Source organism: Acinonyx jubatus, chromosome D3 (assembly GCF_027475565.1).
Source record: "Acinonyx jubatus isolate Ajub_Pintada_27869175 chromosome D3, VMU_Ajub_asm_v1.0, whole genome shotgun sequence".
Lineage (NCBI taxonomy): Eukaryota > Metazoa > Chordata > Mammalia > Carnivora > Felidae > Acinonyx > Acinonyx jubatus.
Window position 1 is genome coordinate 5,638,379 of NC_069392.1, and position 12,811 is coordinate 5,651,189.

General features: G+C 63.8%; 1 protein-coding gene across 27 annotated transcripts in view; it reads left to right on the plus strand.

Moving 5' to 3' along the window:
• NCOR2 (nuclear receptor corepressor 2) overlaps positions 1-9,768 on the plus strand; it is a 212,196-nt gene extending 202,428 nt beyond the window's left edge. For 12 of the 27 annotated variants that reach the window (XM_053206157.1, XM_053206158.1, XM_027044349.2 and 9 more), the window contains 10 exons: positions 73-222; positions 463-608; positions 1,084-1,277; positions 1,495-1,578; positions 2,120-2,269; positions 2,873-3,021; positions 3,570-3,623; positions 6,578-6,799; positions 7,886-8,065; positions 8,622-9,768. In XM_053206157.1, the coding sequence (XP_053062132.1) occupies positions 73-222; positions 463-608; positions 1,084-1,277; positions 1,495-1,578; positions 2,120-2,269; positions 2,873-3,021; positions 3,570-3,623; positions 6,578-6,799; positions 7,886-8,065; positions 8,622-8,803 (1,511 nt within the window). In that variant the 3' untranslated portion in view covers positions 8,804-9,768. The remainder of the gene's footprint in view (positions 1-72; positions 223-462; positions 609-1,083; positions 1,278-1,494; positions 1,579-2,119; positions 2,270-2,872; positions 3,022-3,569; positions 3,624-6,577; positions 6,800-7,885; positions 8,066-8,621) is intronic. The other 15 variants (XM_053206163.1, XM_053206168.1, XM_053206169.1 and 12 more) reach the window with 7 other exon arrangements.
• The last annotated feature ends 3,043 nt before the right edge of the window (positions 9,769-12,811 follow it).

The following is a 12,811-nucleotide window of genomic DNA, read 5'->3' on the forward strand; positions in this document are numbered from 1 at the left end:
GGGCGGGCCGGGTGGGGTGGCCCTGGCCCCAGGTCCTGGCACAGACATGACCCGGGGCCTCGCCCACTGCAGGTTACCACGGCGGCAGCTACAGCCCCGACGGGGTGGAGCCCGTCAGCCCCGTGAGCTCGCCCAGCCTGACCCATGACAAGGGGCTCCCCAAGCACCTCGAGGAGCTCGACAAGAGCCACCTGGAGGGGGACCTGCGGCACAAGCAGCCAGGTAGCGCCCCGCCTCACCCCGGCACCTCCCTCGCCACAGCCCTGCGAGACAGGGGCGGCCGTTGTCCCATCACACAGGCGGGAAAACCAAGGCCCCTGTGGCCGAGGAATTGGCCCAGCCCCACGCTCAGAGGGCAGAGTCGGGATGCAGGGACCGCGCCCCCAGCCAGGCTCATGCCTCGGGTCCCCCCCCCCCCCCCACCCCCGACCCCCAGCCTGACCAGCTCTGCTCCGCCCGCAGGCCCCGGAAAGCTCAGCGGTGAGGCCGCGCACCTCCCACACCTGCGGCCGCTGCCCGAGAGCCAGCCCTCGTCCAGCCCGCTGCTCCAGACCACCCCCGGGGTCAAAGGTCACCAGAGGGTGGTCACCCTGGCACAGCACATCAGCGTAACTACCCCTTCTCTGCCTCCGGCCCTGGGCGGGGATGAGGTCCCGGGGGAGGGGGAGGGTCACACGCAGCCTCTCGGTCTAGTGGGTAAACCGAGTCCTGGCAGACTGGACCAGGGAGGTAGGGCTGGCGCGGACAGGCTGGTCAGGGATTCCAGACTCTCAGACTCAGATGCGGAAGCCGCCCCCTCACCCAGCTGGGGAGCCTCTGGTGCATGAGCTCGTGATCCGCGTCTCCCGCGTGCTGGCCATTGGAACCTGACCCGTGTAGGGCCCGCCACTTTGACACGGAGCCCCCCATCCCGTGCACAGGGGGACGCTGAGGCTGCCGTGGGCAGGCCCGAAACACCCAGGGAGCCGGGAACTGAGCCGGGCTCTGTCCCCAAAGCGCAGCCTAGCCTTTGCACGCCCAGAAGGTTCCGGAGGGATGGCTGCTGCCTGACCCCGCACCCCTCCCCCCACCTTCGGCCCTCAGGAGGTCATCACACAGGATTACACGCGGCACCACCCGCAGCAGCTCAACGCACCCCTCCCGGCCCCCCTCTACTCCTTCCCTGGAGCCAGCTGCCCGGTCCTGGACCTGCGCCGCCCCCCCAGTGACCTCTACCTCCCGCCCCCAGACCATGGCGCCCCGGCTCGCGGCTCGCCCCACAGTGAAGGGGGCAAGAGGTGAGCGTCGGGGGCAGGTGACCCTTGCGGTTTAGCTCCTGGGGCACCTCTGTCAGGTGCCTGCTGTAGGAGGGCTGAGCTCGGCCAAGTGCGAGGCCTGCCTGGTGTCCTTGCACGGATGAGAAACTGAGGCCCAGGGAGACGGCGGGCGGTTTGCTCAAGGCCACGGTGCTGACAGATAATAGCTGACGCGTCCGTCACGCTCTGTGGGCTCCAGGCACCATGTGTTAACCGGGATGCTCACCACAACCCCAGGAAGTGTAGGCGGTATTGTCCCCATGTCACCGGTGAAAGAACTGAGGTACGGAGAAGCGAATTCCTTCATCTCCGGGGACACAGCCAGTGAGTGGCAGAGCCGGGATTTGAACCAGAGCCGAGGGTGGCGAGCACAGCCTCCCTGCAGGCACACGTACTCGCTTCTGGTTCCCCCGGGAGCACTAGGGCTTGGAGAGGAGAGGGCGCCCCCCCAGCTCTAGGACGAAGGGAGCCACTCGAAGGGGGGCACCACATGAGCGAGCCACGAGGGCGGGAAGGACATCTCTGGGGGACAGTGGGGCACCGGGCATGCGCTGCAGTAGGGGTCAACTGACTACCGCCCGTGGGCCAAATCCAGCCCACAACCCATGAGCTACAGGTGGTTTTACGTTTTTAAAAGGTTGTAAAAGAAGAAACACAGCAGAGCCCACAAGTGGCCCGCAACGCCCGAAACAGTGGCTCTCCAGCCCGTGCCGAAAGATTCAGGGGAGGGCAGAGCTGGGAGGGGGCGGGAGAGGGACACGTCCCCCACATCATTGCGGGGGAGAGAGCGCCGAACTTGGACCACAGACCCTCTCTCTGCTCAGGTCTCCAGAGCCCAGCAAGACGTCCGCCCTGGGCAGCAGTGAGGATGCCATCGAGCCCGTGTCCCCACCCGAGGGCATGGCAGAGCCTGGGCATCCCCGAAGCGCCATGTACCCGCTGCTGTACCGGGACGGGGACCAGGCAGAGCCCAGGTACCTCCGTGGCACCCCACTCCGCCCCCGGGATGCTCATGACTCAGCCTCTGGCCCACTCGTGGCCTTGGCCCACCGCGGTGCACTTGGGGGTCCACAGGGCCTTGTGTGCGGCTGAGAGATCTCAGACCCGCAGAGCACGGGTTAACGGCTGGAGGGGCGTCCACAGCAGCTTCCTGTGCTGTGGACTGCACCTCCTGGCTCAGGCCAGGCCCCTGCTGCTGGCGCACCTGAGAAACCATGAGCTAAATGTGCTGCACCAATCGGGGGGCGGGGTGGAGACAGAGAAGAAAGCCAGGTCCCTGGGCCTTGGGAAGGATGTGGTCTGAGCACATGTCTAGTTTTTTCAGGGGCTGTTGCAGGTAGACAGGGATGGCCCACCAGAGCAGCTGGGGCTCTCCAGAGACACCCTGAGCCCAGGAATAGGTGAACTACAGAGAAGATTCCAGGAGCCGTGGTCCCTAAGAGATGAAAGATGTAGGTACGGGGTAGGAGAGGCTCGGTTCTGAATTTCTAAGGCAGGTCAGGTAGTAAGCACCCCATCATCCAAGGTATGCAAGCTCCACACTGAACAAACTGACCTAGGTTCTCTGATCTTCGCAGCAGAATGGGCTCTAAATCTCCAGGCAACAGCAGCCAGCCGCCGGCCTTCTTCAGCAAACTGACCGAGAGCAACTCCGCCATGGTCAAATCGAAGAAGCAGGAGATCAACAAGAAGCTGAACACCCACAACCGGAACGAGCCAGAATACAGTAAGCGGCGAGCCCACTGCCCTGGGAACCCGGGGCCCCCGTGGGGTTGGGAGCCAGCACGGTGCTAGAAACCCACGGGGTACTTGCCCGGCTCCCCCACTGGCCCTTCCCCGCACATTCAGGGAGCCCGGCGGTCTCCGTCTCTGCCTCGGGTGCCCGCCGGGACAGAACAGTGCCTGGGTACAGCCGGCATTCGGCGAATACTTAGATGGGCGGGTCTGTGAGGAGCCCCTACTGGGAACCAGGGATTGGGGTCTTACCCACCCAAGGGCCCTGTGTGTCCCCTGTTCACAGCACTCCTCGTGTTTGTGATTTTTTCCTCCCCACTTACGCGGTTACCGGAAGTAAATCCTAACTTAGCCTCCGCCCCTTAGCACAATGCTGGTTAGAATTGCAGCCTCCAGACCTGCTGACTCTGTGTACATTGAACAAGCTCCCCACAGAGTGCGCCTTGCTTGCACGCGACAGGGGACCGTGCGGGGGTGGGTGCGTTCCTCGGACCCGTGGGCCCGCAGGCCTTACCTGCCTCTTGTCGCCTGCCTCTCCAGATATCGGCCAGCCCGGGACGGAGATCTTCAACATGCCCGCCATCACCGGAGCAGGTAAGCGTCCGGCCCGGGCTACACGGCCACCGGCCCCCTCCCTGCTCTCTCCGCCACCCCCCGTCATGGCTGCGTGCTGGGGAGGTTAGGCTGGGTGTGTGGGACCTGGAAGGAGACTCGGGGAGCGGGCACAGCCTCGGAGGCCGCTCCGCTGGGGCCCTCGCCCCAGCCACAGTCACGGTGACAGAGGGCCTCTCTTAGTTCAGCTGTGTCCCCCGCTGTGGACTCTGCAAACCGGCGGTGGGGATACAGGCTCACACGGAAGGCGAGGCTTTGTAGGGAGTCTACACTGGAGTTACACCGCAAGGCCCCCTGGTGTGTTGATTTCAGGATTAGGGGCGCACAGCCATGTGGAAGCAGCAGTCCCTGCCGGGGCCTCAGGGGGGAGACTGGAGTGTGACGGGGAGTGGGCGTGCGCTCGGTGTGCCCAGGCTCGCTCAGGGTCCGCATGAGCGTTCTCAGAGAGAGAGCATCGGCTTCACTCAGAAATTCGAACCCCCCGGGGAGCTGAGGGAACAACGAAGACGGGTGACAGAGATGGGTGAAAACTCACACGCGTGTTTAAAAGTCCAGCCCGCTTTGATGGTTTGCGGCTGGGGGGCCCCCGGGGTCGGATCCCCAGCCCCTGGTGGGGCCGCAGTGTGTGTTTCCACTGCTTCGTGGCGGGGCTTTGTGGAATCGGCTTCGAAAGTCTGGTGAGAGGAGACTTGAGCCCAGAGCCCACTGGGGACTGGCGCCTCCACGGGCAGGACCCTGTCTAGGGGGGTTGGAGGTGCCGGGGGTGTTTGCAGGGCTGTGGCCTCTGGGCTCTGTGGGAGCCTGAGGCCAGAGGAGCAGAGGGGAGATGGGGGGCCTTTCCTGGGGCCATCGGGGTCTTGAACCCTGGGAACGTGGTGAGCGAAAGACCAGCATTTTATCCTCACTGGAGGTCATCAGGGCCTCCAAGTGGGGGGCTCGCCTGTCTACCCAGAGACTAGACACAGGGGGCTTCGCTGAGCCTCGGACAACAGGCAGGAGACGGTTCGGTCAAACCAACGATATGGTTAGAAATGAATGTTTCCGGAACATTCCAAATCGTGACACAGGCACTAGACGCGTAGTACGTAGGCGTGTACGTATATGCAGAAATCCATGCAGCGGTGCAGCGAAGCTAAGACTTCTACGTAAACTCGATTTGGCTTTTTTTTTTAAGCAGTCTAGTCCACACACAAAAGTTTCCCCAGACCCCGGTCTCTGCTGCTCAGCCCCTGCATCAGACTTTGCCTTGGTAACCAGAGATGGTCAGGCTTCCTGTCTGCCTGGCACCATCAGATTGGGGACCCGTGGCCCTGGGTGGAAGGCTCGGGAACATCTGTGATTGTTCACCCCTGCTGGAAATCCTGCTCTTTCTTGGAGAATGTGGCTTTTTTTTCCACCTCTTTTTTTTGTTTTTTTGAAGTGCTGAGGAAAATGTGGCCAAGACGCAGCTAAAAAGGTGGAGAGGGTGTCCCTGGCTGTGAACAAGTTTGAAGCAGAAAGGAAGAAAACAAAAAGAAAATGTAGGGAGCAAACAGTTGCTACACAGAACTGTGATTTTTATTTAAAAACAATTGTTAATGTTTATTTACTTTTGAGAGAGAGAGAGGAGAGAACACAAGTGAGGGAAGGACAGAGAGAGAGAGAGAGAGAGGGAGACGCAGAATCCGAAGCAGGCTCCAGGCTCTGAGCTGTCCGCACAGAGCCCGACGCAGGGCTCGAACCCACGAACCGCGAGATCATGACCTGAGCCGGAGTCGGACGCTGAACCGACCGAGCCGCCCAGGCGCCTCAGACATTTTTCAAAGCCTCTGTGTCCCTCCCAGCCTCACAGAAGCCATCAGGGAAGTTGGCTGATGAGCTGGGGGTCGGAAAGACTCGTCCCCTGGCCACTTGGTATTCACATGGTTCACCAGAGTGGAAGTTTTGAAATCCATGCAGACAGTGCCCAAGGCCGGCAGGCGGAGGGGGCTTGAGCTTTGCTGGCTTAACAGAGATGCTGAGGAAGAGACACATGCCCCCGGCTTGTGAAAGGCCCCGGAATGATTCACTAGAAAGATGAGAAAGGGGCAGGATACCTGGTGGATGAAAACAGGCTTACTTAATTCACGTGGCCGAGCGGTGGGCATCTGCAGGGGCCTGTCTGGGACCGGTCTGTCGATTCGACCGCTTTGTGAGCAGGTGGCCGGGCTGGGGGTGGTCGTGCATTTGTCTCCAGCTCTGCCCTGTCCCCCGCACGCACATAACTGCATGGCTACCTCCCCACCTCACCGTTCGTCTCTGCACCTCTCTCTCCTCGTGGCTCCCAGGCAGGGAGGGGTGGGGGGGGGGGCGTGGAGAGCTAGGCCCAGTGTGGGGAGAGGGGAGGGCGGGCGGTGGGGGGCTGGGGGTCCCAGGCCTCGCGGGGGTCACCTTCCCTGCCAGAGTCTCTTCCTCAGCCCCTGCCGGCCCCAGGCACCCCGAGCAGACTCCTCACACCCAGGACCAGGCTCTGGCTTGCCCTGGCTTCCCAGCTGTGTGTCCCCAGATGGGGCGTCCCTCCGATTTCTGCTGCCAACACACACACACACACACACACACACACACACACACACTCCCAAGCCACTTGGAATTTTAAAAAAGATGCAGGCCCAGCTGGGATTCGGGGGGCAGAAGGGCTTCCGATTTCCCAGAGGACAGGGTAGGAGAAACTGGGGGGGGGTGGTCATCTCGCCTCCCAACCCCCCAACCCCCCGGGGCCCAAGTCCGAGGGAGCCCCCCGCCCCCGATCACCACTGCAGGAAAATAAGGGGGGGGGGATAGGGCGATCAACGTGTTGCTTTGCCAAAATGTGCTCACTGTGTATTCTCTCTTCTCCTCCCTCTCTCCGCTTCTCTCCCCCTCTCTCCGTTGTCCCCCTGGCCCCTCCTGGCCCCTGTGTGTGTGTGTCTCTCTCCCAGGCCTTATGACCTGCAGAAGCCAGGCGGTGCAGGAACATGCCAGCACCAACATGGGGCTGGAGGCCATTATTAGAAAGGCGCTCATGGGTAAATATGATCAGTGGGAGGAGCCCCCGCTCAGCGCCAACGCTTTTAACCCTCTGAATGCCAGTGCCAGCCTGCCCGCTGCTATGCCCATAACCGCTGCTGACGGACGGAGCGAACACGCACTCACCTCGCCAGGTCTGCAGGCCTCCCCCGCCTCGGTCCTCCAGCCCCGTCCGCCCCGTCCGCCCGCCCCCACCCCACCCCCCCCCCCCCCCCCGGTGTCATTAATCTCGCGCCTCCGCGTTCCTCTGACCAACCCCATCCAGCTTTGGAGCTTGTGACTGTGTTTTTGTGTGTGTTTGACGTGGTTCTGGAGTCAGCTAATCCCAGGCTGGGCGGGCACAGCCCCAGCCCCCCCCACCCCCCCTGCCCACTGGGGCTGAAGGAGCTGCTGCTTTTCTAAAAACACTCCCTGCTGTCCGAGCCCTGCCCTGCCTTGTTCCCCTGCTGGACACGGGTCCCCGGGAGGCCCACGTCCGGGCCCAGCTTTGTGTCTCCTGGGGAGATCAGGCTAGAGCGAGGACCCGCCTCTGTGTGGGTCAAGGGGACCCCTGGGCTCTTGGCAGCCAGGCCCATTGGCTCCGCATCTGCTGGGGCCACCGTGTGTGTCCCTGGCTGGCCTGGGACCTGAGGGGGAGGAGACCAGTGTCTGTGTGCCAGCCCCAAACTCAGATGAGTCAGGGAGAGCACAGGGGCCAGCTCCCCATCTGCCCCATGTCCCTGAGCAACACTCTGCATATCTGCACAAGGACTGTGCAAGGAGACCTCAGGCCCATTTGTCCGACCTGGACAGTCTGCTCCCAGGAAGATTCTGGATTTAATGGGGGCCCAGGCCTGGCCTCAGGGGTCCTGGCTTCTCTGTGGAAGGTCTACAGCCTTCCTGGCCCTGGTACGGCCCTGGGGCAATGGTCAGGGGCAAGTCAGAGGCCTGAGGCTTCGTGTTCGGGGTATCAGCCCCTGGGTGGGTAGGTGGGCCTCAGGGCAGCCCGAGGGGGCTTTGAAAGTAGTTCAGCTCACTTCCCTAGTCGGTTCTGGGTCTGTCCATCTGGTCGACCTTGGCTTCTCAGCACGGCTGAGCTGCTGTTCTCTCCTCTGGGGGGGCCTGGGAGACAGGCGTCCAGGGCCTCACCCACCCCAGCCCCCCCCCCCCCCCCCCCGCTCCCCACCCTGAGTGCCGTCTGCACAGTCTAACGTGGCCCCTTCCCGTGTGTTCTCCTGCAGGTGGTGGCGGGAAGGCCAAAGTCTCTGGCAGACCCAGCAGCCGCAAAGCCAAGTCCCCGGCCCCGGGCCTGGCGTCCGCGGACCGGCCGCCCTCCGTCTCCTCGGTGCACTCGGAGGGGGACTGCAACCGCCGGACCCCACTCACCAGCCGCGTGTGGGAGGACCGGCCCTCGTCCGCAGGTGGGCGGCAGGGCGCGATGCTTGGGCGGGCTGTCGCTGTCCCCAGCGCAGCGCGCGGGTCACCTGGGTGGGGTCGGGGGGGAGCATCTGCACTGGGCCTGGCCAGCAGCCTGAGCACCTACTGTGTGCGGAGTGTGTGGTCTGGCCTCTGGCCCTGACCAGAGAGGAGGGCAGGTTCGGGGGGTGAATGGAGAAGGCCGATCCCATGGGCTCAGCAGGTTGCGGGAAGCCGGGTTTTCTTCACGGGCACAAGGAGCCCCTGGAAGGTTCCAGGTGGAAAGCGCCTGCAAGAGAACAGACCCGAGGGGCGAGGGCGCGGGAACAGCAAGGAGGCCCCTCCCCGTCCCGGTGACAGCTGGCCCCGGGCACAGTGGGGGGGACGTGGTGTCGGTGGGGAGAGGTGGGCAGCTTTGAGCCACTCGCGGGAGTCACGCCGGGACCGTGGCCAGACGTGGGAGGCCGAGGCCCAGTCCCCAGCGAGGTCGGCGGGTGGGCCCACGGGCAGTGCCCAGCTCACAGGGGGCCTCCCGGTCGTCTCTCCTGGTCTTTCCGGCAGGTTCCACACCGTTTCCCTACAACCCCCTGATCATGCGGCTGCAGGCGGGTGTCATGGCCTCCCCACCCCCGCCTGGCCTCCCCGCGGGCAGCGGGCCCCTTGCCGGTCCCCACCACGCCTGGGACGAGGAGCCCAAGCCGCTGCTCTGCTCACAGTACGAGACGCTCTCCGACAGCGAGTGACCGTCAGAACGGGCTGGGGGGCGGTGCCGGGGCCCAGCCAGCGGCCAGAGCAGCCGGGCAAGGAGGGGGCCGCTGCCGACCCCCCCCCCCCACCGAGGAAGGAGCCCCTGAGTCTGCCTGCGCGCCTGTCCGTCCGTCCGTCCAGAGCCGGCATCCTTGCCTGTCTAAAGCCTTAACTACGACTCCCGCCCCGGGCTGGCCCTGTGCAGTGACCTTACTCAGGGGATGTTTACCTGGTGCTCGGGAGGGGAGGGGCCAGGGAGGGGGCGCGGCGGCGTGTGGCGGCCACACGCACGCAGCCGGGGCGGCCAGGGACCCAAAGCAGGATGACCACGCACCTCCCATGCCACTGCCTCCCCCCTTAACGCATTTGGAACCAAAGTCTAAACTGAGCTAGCAGCACCCTCCCTCCGTCCCCATTCCGCTTATCGCTCTGGACAGACGGACACAGGCGCTGTCCAGCCCCCGGCGCTCTCGTCCCCAGTCAGCGAGACTGCCGCCGACCCAGTGAGGCCAGATGGGCGGGCGAGAGGGCCAGGTGGGGTCTGGGGCGAGCGGAGGCTCGGAGGGACCGGACCGTTTGTTCTCACACATGGTTGCCGCGGCGGTGGGAAGGAAAGGCAGGTGTACATGATGTATTGGTTTACAGGGTATATTTTTGATACCTTTGATGAATTAGTTCAGATGTTTTACGCGAGGAAGGACTTGACCCAGTATTATTGCTGCTGTGCTTTTCCATCTCTGCTTACCGTTCAGGAGGCGTGTGCAGGCCGCCATCGGTGACCCCATCGTCCGCGGGCCTGAGGGGGCCGGGGGCTGCCGGCTCGCGGGCGCCCCTTCGTCCTCCCCCCCGCCCTTCCTTGGGCAGAAGGAATTTGATGGGTATTCTGTGACCGCCATCTGCGCACGGCGGTGGCATTCTGTCATTTACACACGTTGTTCTCATTAAAAAGCGAATTATACTCAAGCGACGAAGGCTTCTTCTCTGCCTCGGACTGCACGGCCATGGGGCAGGCGACTGGGGGCTTGGGGGGACAGTGCAAGTGTGACCCCGGAGGGGCAAAGACGCATCCCCCCTGAAGTCACCAGGCCCGTCCCCTTGGCAGGTGAATAGCTACATCCGTGGCGAGAATGTCACCGCGAGGGCGTCAAGTAGCCACGCCCGCGGGGATGGTATCCGGCGTCCGTACTCGTGGGGGGACGGTGTGGAGCGTGCACGCCCGGGGAGGGGTCACAGGGCGCGTCCACGATGACCGTCGTCGGTTGTCGTTGCTAAATACGCTTGCTGTCACTCCCGCCGGTGTCGTGAGGACACGGACCCTTTGTCGTCACCGCCGTCTTCGATGCGAGGCAGAAGGGAGACAGCCCTCGGCCTCTCGGGCCCGGAAACGGCTGCCGGGCCGCTGCTCGTGGTTTTGGTCGGAGCGTCCCCGCTCTGGCTTCCTGTGTGTGTCGCAAACAGAGCCCGAGTTCTGGAAAGGCTGCGATCCGTCGCCGTGGCGGATGCTGGGGGCAGCCTCATGGGGGCCCCTCCCCCGCCCCTCTCCGCAGCACCTCGTCTGCCCCGTCAGGCCGGGCGCCTGACTCTGGAAGGGCACTCGGGGGTCCTCACTGCCCACCGTCCTGTCTGTGTGCCTGGCACGTGTGTGGGTGTGTGACGTGGGCCCCCGGGTGCCCCTCGTGCCGAGCCTGGGTGTCATGGTCCTGGAACCCACCCTGTCCCCGTCCCTCAGCTTCCCGGCCCAGGGCTGCCGGCCCCTTGGCCCATCCAGGGACGGACACCCCCCGAATACCCAGAGAAGGGCCACCCTGGCCCAGCGGACTTGTGAAGAGGCCGCCGTGTCTGGCCAAGGGGATGGTGTTTATTCAGTTTGGAACCGGCTTCCAGGACTCTGATGGGGCCTTGCCAGCAAGCATGGCTGCGGGCCCAGTTGGGGGGTGGTCCTGCCCCACGCCAGATGTCCCCGTTCAACACATCGGAGGGGCCCCCACAGGACTTGGGCCGGACACGGGTACGCTGGACGCAGCAAGTGCTGTCCCCTGCCCAACTTCCACGTGAGTGGTGCCCAGTTTCCCTGGTGGCCAGCACCCCACCTCCTCGGGGTGCGTACCTGGGAGGTCCCACGATTTAGGGGTGGCGGGTAGGGGTGGAGGAGGGGTCAGAGTGCGCAGGGGACACTGCCCACGAGCCTCCCCAGCCCTGTGCGTCTCCCTGTCTATCCTGCAAGCCTGCGCCCCGAGGCAAGATGTGAGTGTGCGGTTGTGACCGTCTGTGTAGCCTCCGGAACGTTCTGCGTGCCCCCCTCCCCCCGCAGCGGCAGCGGGCCTTATGGCTGCCCCTCCAGGCTTCAGCTCAGCACTTGGGCTGCAGTACTGAGGCTGGCAGGCAGGTGGCAGTGTCGAGCCAGCAAAGGGCCCTGTCCTGACCACAGGCCTCCCCCACTCCAGGTGTAGACCTGCCCCCATCTGGAATCCAGGATGGGCCAGCTTGTGTTGGCCACACCAGCCACCAGGGCTTGGCCACGCATGCCGGTGCTACCCAGGATCCCATGGCACCTCCCTCAGCCGCGCAGAGTGATACAGGGGTGAGGGCTCAAGTCTCCGCCCACATGGTCCTCTCTGCCAGCCCCCTGTCTCTGTGGCCTCAGAGTTGACACCGTCTGGCACCCGTCTGTCTTCTCTGAGCACCGGTGGCCCGGACCCAACACGGGGTGTCTGCAGGGTGTACAGAGAACTCGTGGCCTCCTGGTGCCTGCAGAGGACCTGCCCTGACCTCCAGCCTACCGGCCAGTCCTCGACCCCCGGCGTTCATTCCACCCCCATCTGGTTTGGTTTTCTCACTGTTCCGTCTTTAAGGCAGCGGCCTGTGGTGTTCCCCTGACCCTCACCCCCCCCCCCCCCTGGAAAACTCCTACACACATGTAAAAACCCAGCTGGGACATTGCCTCCTCTAAGAACTCCATTTTCTTGTCCCCCCGGCTCTCTGATAACACACTGCACGTCTCAAGTTGGACAGAACCCCTCGAGGGCAGACCTCATGTTTTTCCTTTTCAGCCCAGTTGTTGAGCGAGCCCTCCCGGCGACTGTGTTAAGCTGAACGGACTCTGTGAGGAGCAGACCTCCTAGAAAGCCACAGTGTGATTTGTAAAGGGAAGGGGAGTTGCTGGCAAACGTCCGCGTGTTTTAGGGCATTGGGAAGTCGGTTGAATGCAGATTCCTGGGCCCCCGCTAGAGAAAATGAATATGAGTCTGTAGGTCAGGGGTGGGGCCCGAGAATCTGTGTTCTCAACAAGCAGCACAGGGGTTTCTGATGGGGTGGCCTGCAGCCCCCGCAGGAGTGGGAGCCCGAGGCCGGAGCTTGACCCCTGCCTAGAACCTTCTGTTTGGCCAGGGAGTCTCCAGTCAGGGCACAAGAAGCTCCATGGAAGGACGCCCGGCCAAAAGAGCTGCCGCCCTCGGCGGGGACAGGAACGGACTGGTCCCCAGGGCACGGGGCTTGGCTCACGACAAGCCCTCCCGGGGCTGGGTGACGCAGACACTGTGATAACCGGAGTAGTCAGGGTGGCTTCCTGGAGGCGGTAGCTCTCGGGGGGAGGGTGGGCTGAACGGAGGGAACGTGTGTGGGCAAAAGCTGGGAGGCGAGACCCTGCCGGGGACCTTTGGGAGCCCAGGGCGGCCACACATAGGTCAGTGTGGGGACCCAGGATTTCCTGAGAAGGAAGGAGACCCAGCAAGGTAATTTGCTGGTTTTCTGCAATTGGGGCGATAGTGAGCTTGCAAGGGTGGATTGAGAGGGAGAAGCCTCTGAGGCAGGCCCGTGAGGGACCAGGACGGGGGCAGCGCAGCAGAGAAGGGCAAGACAGAGCCCCCCGGCCCCGGGAGCGGGCAGGGCACACGAGGAGGCCGCCCGAGCCCAGCTGCCCGGTTCCGTCCTCCCCTGGCACTCCGTGGCTGTGTGACTCCAAGTCATTTGAACCCGCTGTGCCTCAGTTTCCTCCTCTGTAAAAT